Below are 7,748 nucleotides of genomic sequence, written 5' to 3'. Positions count from 1 at the left end.
CCTCCTCCATCCATCCCTCCCTCCCTCCCTCTCCCTCCTCCTCCCTCCCTCCTCCCTCCCCCCTCCCTCCTCCTCACTTGAAGGGATGCCCATCATCAGACTTCTGCACGGCCTGCACCACGCTCTTGTAGATCCTGAAGGTGATGGTGACGCAGAGCAGCGCCAGCAGCAGGTAGGACACCACGCTGATCACGCTGAAGGTGGCCAGGGACAGCAGCACCAGCAGGGACACCCCGAACGCCACCGCTGACTTCTTGGGGTCCCGCCAGTGCACCAGCTCCATCGCTGTGGGGGGGGGGGGGGGGGGGGGGGAGGATGTCAAAATGAGTGACGGACAGTTTTCAAACCAGACGTAATCCCTAACTATAAGTCGGTTTGGATAAAAGCGTCTGGTAAATGGTTTAAATGTAAACGTAAATGTTAGTGTAAATGTTAGTGTAAATGTTAGTGTCCGGACTGTAATAATAACATAATAATAATAACAGTAATACAGCGTCAAGTGTTATGTAGCAGCAATCATTTACAGCAACATTGCAAAGATGCAATGATGGATGTAGTGGCCAATCACGTGATGGGAGTGACGTTAAACCAGGAACCTCTCTGGAGCTGTGACTGAGGATGGCACTGGGTCTTATCTGAATGAATGAATGAATGAATGAATGGTCTTTATTGTCATTGCTACAGTACAGGTACCAAACAACGAAATTTGGGAGGGGTGGCTCCCCTGGTGCTAGGAAAGAGAAAAAAAAAAGAAAAAAAAAGAAATAAAAAGGGAAAGGAGCTAGTTTACATAAATAAAGGCTATGTAGACTATCCACTATACTATACTGTACAGATAAAACGACTAGGGTTGTCATATTGCATAGTGTTATTGCACATTCATTTAAAGTGTCGCAGTTTGCAGGCTTGAATCTAAGCTCTTACTGCAGAGGACTGGGATATCACTGATATCACTGATTCAATTACTCAGACGGATGCATATCGTGACGTTAGAATTATAAGGTTCCATCTCCATTTTTGTCAAAATGTAGTTTTTTTTACATAATCTGATCCATTAGGTGTTTATTAATGCCTGTGTGGTGTTATTTTTTAAAATGTTGACATTTTTGAGTTAGTAATTCATAAAATACAACGGTTCCATCTCACAAAACATAATGGAATGTAAAAACTTTGACGCTCAATATCTCTGAACTGCCCTAAACGGAGATAGAACCTTCTCATTCTAAACGGAGATAGAACCTTATCATTCTAAACGGAGATAGAACCTTATCATTCTAAACGGAGATAGAACCTTATCATTCTAAACGGAGATAGAACCGTATACTATCATTCTAAACGGAGATAGAACCTTATCATTCTAAACGGAGATAGAACCTTATCATTCTAAACGGAGATAGAACCTTATCATTCTAAACGGAGATAGAACCTTATCATTCTAAACTCACGAGTTGGTCTTATCTAAGCTCCTACTGCAGAGGACTGTGATATCACTGATTCAATTACTCCGACAGATGTATTTGTTGTAAGTCGCTCTGGATAAAGGCTTCTGAAGAACGATTTAAAGGTCAAAATGTAGGAGAGGAGAGGAGAAACAAGATGGAGGTCAAACTGACGGATGGTACGAGAAAGCGTAACGGCGACTGATACCGTCCCTCGTTCCGTGTGTCACAATTAGGGCTGCAACTAACGATTATTTGGGTAGTCGACTAATCTGTCGATTATTTTTTCGATTAGTCGTGTGGCCGCGGCAGTGGCCGCGGGCTCCAGTGCATGTTGTACCTCACCTTCTCAAGTCTGCACACCTGTGAATGTCACCCTGTTGTCCAGTCTCTCTGGCTTAACATACGTTCCCATTGCAAATTCAAATAATGACTCATGAAATATTTGAATTTGGACCTTCCAAAACATTTAATACATACAATAATCAATCTTTGTTTCAATGAAACAAAATAAATAATAAACGGATTTATGCTTCTGCGTCACACCGACGACGCGCACCTTCCCCAGAATCTCAAAAAGGGGCTAGTGCTACGCAGAACAACGCAGACCGCACTGCACGTGATTGGTCCGCTTGGTAGCACGTGACTCTGACATGTTTCTGACTGCCTCGTCGGCCTGAATGTGCAAGCGATGATAGAAATGTTGTTTACGTTTTCTGTAATGAGCAGGTTTGAAAAATTAAGATAACCGTCGCATTATCTTAGTTTAATATAATTTCATGTTTCATGTTAATGTTACCTTTTTTAATAACAAGCGTAAAAAAATTAATAAAAATAAATTAAATTAAAAATAATTCCACGTCGACGAGTTTTTATGATCGACGTCGTCGATTATGTCGACTAATCGTTGCAGCCCTAGTCACAATGGGTCCGTCCTCCGATTTCTACCTCCACCAGCCTCCCATCAGTCTGAACACGATGCTACGGTTCTAATAGCACCACAATGGTGCCACTAAGGAGGGGGGGGGGGGGTGGAGGTAGCCTAGCGGGTAGCGAGGCCGGCTAGCAACCGGAAGGTCGCTGGCTCGGTCCCCGGCTCAGGAGGGAGAGCTGCATGTGCCCTTGAGCAAGGCACTTAACCCCTAATTGCTCCATGGGCACCGACTATAGGTGACCCTGTGCCTAGAGCAAAAAATATATATTGCACATGACTTCACTCCTGTTGTTTGTGGCTGTGAAACCCCTGTGTGTGTGTGTGTGTGTGTGTGTGTGTGTGTGTGTGTGTGTGTGTGTGTGTGAGCTGGTTTAGCAGAGCGGTGACCTGCGTGTCGAAAAAAATCCAACAACTGACTGAGAAGTTCATTGCGTGGCAAATAAAAACAGTTATTATAATTATGATTATGATGATGATTATTACTGTTGGTAGCTCGGGCTCTGAGTCACCCATGACGAGAGGCTGAGAGAGATTATCCACGTTACGACACGCAGGTCACCGCTCTGCTAAACCACCTCACACACACACACACACACACACACACACACACACAGAGGGGGGTCTCACAGTCTAAACCACCTCACACACAGGGGTTTCACTGACACAAACAACAGGAGTGAAGTCATGTGCAAGTCCTTAACATGCTTGAGCAACTGTAACCAACACACTGGGCCATTATTCTGTCCCATCAGGCTGTTCCCCTGTGTTCTAGGCCTTAACTAGTCCTGTTCACAGCCTTAACTAGTCCTGTTCACAGCCTTAACTAGTCCTGTTCTAGGCCTTAACTAGTCCTGTTCACAGCCTTAACTAGTCCTGTACCACTCACCACTGGGATTGAAGACATCGGTCCTATCAGAGCAGTGTTTTACTCCATCGATTATTTCCCCATGTCACGCTGTCCTGCGCATCAGCCACAGCAGCCCTGTGTGTGCGAGTGTGTGTGTGTGAGAGTGTGTGTGTGTGTGAGAGCGTGTGTGTGTGTGCGCGCATGTCCCACCCAACCAGCACACCTAATGGTCTGCTACCAAGGCAGGTCTTTTGTAGCAGCTGTGACATAATGATCGTCATAAATAATCGTATCATATTGACTGAAGGGCATGTTAGATAGATGACTAGTTAGATAGATGACTAGTTAGATAGATGACTAGTTAGATAGATGACTAGTTAGATAGACGACTAGTTAGATAGATGACTAGTTAGATAGATGACTAGTTAGATAGACGACTAGTTAGATAGACGACTAGTTAGATAGATGACTAGTTAGATAGATCATGACTAGTTAGATAGACGACTAGTTAGATAGACGACTAGTTAGATAGACGACTAGTTAGATAGACGAATAGTTAGATAGACGACTAGTTAGATAGACGACTAGTTAGATAGACGAATAGTTAGATAGACGACTAGTTAGATAGACGACTAGTTAGATAGACGACTAGTTAGATAGACGAATAGTTAGATAGACGACTAGTTAGATAGACGACTAGTTAGATAGACGACTAGTTAGATATATGACTAGTTAGATAGACGACTAGTTAGATAGATGACTAGTTAGATAGACGACTAGTTAGATAGACGACTAGTTAGATAGATGACTAGTTAGATAGATGACTAGTTAGATAGACGACTAGTTAGAGATAGACGACTAGTTAGATAGACGACTAGTTAGATAGACGACTAGTTAGACAGATGACTAGTTAGATAGACGACTAGTTAGATAGATGACTAGTTAGATAGACGACTAGTTAGACATATGACTAGTTAGATAGATCATGACTAGTTAGATAGATCATGACTAGTTAGATAGAAGACTAGTTAGATAGATGACTAGTTAGATAGATGACTAGTTAGATAGATGACTAGTTAGATAGACGACTAGTTAGATAGATGACTAGTTAGATAGATCATGACTAGTTAGAAGACTAGTTAGATAGATCTAGGTCTTTAAGCTGGCAGGTTGTAATGTACATAGTAACCCGTCTTGTCTCCCCATGCTGTCTGGCCTGCAGCTATGTATTCTAACCCCAGAAAGAGATACGGTTCTTCACAAAGCAATCAGCTTTTGGCTTCGTTGTTGTATCAGTATGAATTATGAAACACACCGTAGGAAATACTAAAGCTTGCATAAGGACATGGCCATGACTGTCTGTCCTCCTAGCCCTGCATGGCTCCATCCAGCTCTCCATCAGCTAGCAGGCTAAGGGCGGGCACACACACACACACACACACACACAACCTCACACACACACAGCCTCTACACACACACACACACACACCACCTCACACACACACAGCCTCTACACACACACACTACCTCACACACACACACACACCACCTCACACACACACACACACACCACCTCACACACACACACACACACACACACACACACACACACACACACACACACACACACACACAGGCTAAGGGTGGCTAGCCAGGTGCTCTGCTAGCTCCCTTAGCCTCCCTAACACACACATATGACCAGGGGGTTATTAAAGGCTTTATGTAGCTTTAGGCTATTCGACTGATCAGCCCCATCATGTAAGTCAGCGAACGATGTTGTGTTCAACCGTGAGACCGTGGTGGCTGTAGCTTAGCTTAGCATAGCGCGGCCGTTATTACTGCGTTTCGGCTGTCAACAACCGCTAGCGTAGCGTAGCTTAGCATAGCATAGCATAGTGACCGCTGCGTTTCAGCGGTCGACGCCGGTAGCTTAGCTTAGCATAGTCATTACTATGATGATGGTGGTGATGATGATGGTGGTGCCGCCCGCCGCAGGGGAACAATACGAACCTGTCAGCTGCGTCGCAAACGGATAAAATGGGTGATATATCTCTCTATAGATATAGATATAGATATAGATATATGCATTTAAACACCAACAACATGGAAGGTTTGTACCCACCCGAGAAGGAGGAGGAGGCGGCGGGGAGGGGAGGGGGGGTCTGGCCGGCCGGGTCTGCCATCTTCTCTCTCTGTCTCTCTCCTTTAAATATCACACGTCTGGAGCTCGATGGAGGAAGTCTGCTTGCTTGTGCCTGTGATCTGACTGTAGTAATGTAACAATGCTCTGTAATGTAATAATGTAATAATGCTCTGGCCTCGCCTCGCTTCAACAAGAAAAGAAAACCCGTCTAATTCCTGATCGATGATGAACGGTCAGACGCGCCTCCCTGCAGCCTGCTGATGCCCTGGAAATGAGAACACAGCGAGGGGCGTGGCTAAAGACCAGGGGTGGGGCTACACCCTGGCGCTGCTAGAATAAAGACCCGGGGTGGGGCTATATGGAAGCATATAGTAGACTAAATTCAAATGCTAATGCAATATGAGATTGCAATTGCATGTTCCACTTTTGCATGCATTCTCTCAGACAATATTCAAATTCAAATGCAATTCTAATGATTTGCATTTTCATTTTCATGTACCTGATGTGCACATTCGCTGTCAATATTAAAATGATAACGCAAAGCCATTTGACATTTAATTTCCAAAGTCATGCGCTGCTTTGTAGCTGACAACATTCAAAAGTTCATTCTAATGTGAAAATGACTATGCAATCCCAAAATAGCATATTCATTTGCCACTTTTGCCTGCGTTATTTGAGTCAATATTCAAATTGTAATGCAATAATGTGATACGCAATTGCATTTACATGTTCTAGGAAACACATCCGCTTTACAGCTGACAAAATTCAAACTCTCTATGCAATTCTCATGTTCTACCGGCCTGTCAGTCATTCTCTGGGGACAGGACAATGTTTAACGCACCGACCGGAAATAGCGGGGCAATTCCCCCTATCACCAGAATGATCACGCCCCTTTTTGGGTGATAGAAGTGTAGAAGTTTGACTGGCGGTCAATGGAAATGTCTGGTCTTTGCTACTTTAATCCGATGAAATAAGAAAACCGTAGTGCTTTTTAGATAGGATTAGATTAGGAGCCCAAATCCGATGGCCAGTTAGGCAAACTATTATATAGTGTCGTTGCCGATCAATGATCGATGTTGTTAGGCCTATATGGAGAAAAGTAATGAAATAGGGGTTGATTCATCAGAGCAGTCATACGTCATCTCCCTGTCATCAGGGATTTGTAGTTCTTCATTTGATTTGCCGTGTAAATCCCCAGATGAGAGTGTTACATTAGTTTTCTTAAGATAGGATAATGAATAAATCTGTTCAATGGGCATTTGCCTACTGTTAATCAGTGCCTACTGTTAATCAGTATTTAGCCTGTATGGTGTATATGAAGATGTTATAGCTAGATAGCTACGATTTATCATGAAAATAATGAACAGCAAGCTAGATCCAAAACTAGGGCCGGTGGAGGAGGGCAAGTGTCACATGATTGGACAGACTACCAAAACAGAAAAATAAAGTAGCCTATCTTAACGACAGCAAAAGTGATGGATGTCAGAAATAGCCTACATTACCTGGAGATTCAATAAGGTACTTTTATATGACAGGGTATGGGTTAGGGTTATATGACACCTGTAGCGAGATAGATAGATAGAGCCAAAAGTAAAAAGTCGCTGAGAGACGCAACCAGGGTCTGGCTGGTAATTGTATGACGCGCCAAACAATCCGCTGACATGAAAAGTACGTTTTAGAACATTTATTGAATAGAACAATCAAACTTGGCGACGTACAAAAATAATCCATAAGCGATCAAAACCAGAAAAATAACAAACAATGCGTAGCCTATAGAATATGCGTATAATGCGGTCAACAAAAATACATCGCTCCCCTCTCTCTCCACTACCGCCATGCAAGGTGCGCAGGTGCTTAAATTACCTTGCAATATCACCCCCCATAACCATATGACTTCTCAATACGGTGATCAAGGCAATAAACAAACAATCAAAGTAAACTCACAATAAACCCATTAGCCTGTTATACTAAATACCCCCCTACAACACCTCAGGCCTTTGGGTCGGGTGGTTCATCCACATGGATGGAGGCAGACTGAAAGGACACACATTCATTGAGATTGAGATTGAGATTGAGATAACGTTTATTGCCACTATGCATTACACATATAGGAATTTGCTTTGTCACCACAGCAAGTGCGTTTATACTTTTTTCACATGTCAAAAAACAGGACAACACAACAACAACAACACAGGACAGACAACAGTGCATTGGATAGTGCGGTATAAAGTAAAGTGCAGTGAGGGGGAAGCCAGAGTCATTTATCAGCCTGGCGGCTGAGGGGTAGAAGCTGAGCCTGTGGCGGGCCTTCAGTGCCTTAGGCAGCCGCAACCTTCTTCCAGAGGGAAGCAGGGTGAGGAGGCCGTGGCCGGGGTGGAAGGGGTC

General features: G+C 43.7%; 1 protein-coding gene across 1 annotated transcript in view; it reads right to left on the bottom strand.

Moving 5' to 3' along the window:
• LOC308174662 (reticulon-3-like) overlaps window positions 1–5,605 on the bottom strand; it is a 13,412-nt gene extending 7,807 nt beyond the window's left edge. Inside the window, exons 1-2 of the mRNA XM_080549767.1 lie at window positions 5,343–5,605; window positions 78–285 (exon numbers count right to left, since the gene is read on the bottom strand). Of these exons, the coding sequence (XP_080405893.1) occupies window positions 78–285; window positions 5,343–5,403 (269 nt within the window). The 5' untranslated portion in view covers window positions 5,404–5,605. The remainder of the gene's footprint in view (window positions 1–77; window positions 286–5,342) is intronic.
• Between the last annotated feature and the right edge of the window lie 2,143 nt (window positions 5,606–7,748).

Source organism: Nansenia antarctica, assembly GCF_963989245.1.
Source record: "Nansenia antarctica genome assembly, chromosome: 20".
In the NCBI taxonomy this organism is placed as follows: Eukaryota; Metazoa; Chordata; class Actinopteri; order Argentiniformes; family Microstomatidae; genus Nansenia; species Nansenia antarctica.
The sequence above is the reverse complement of the archived record's forward strand: the minus strand, read 5'-3'. Positions and strand labels throughout refer to the sequence as shown.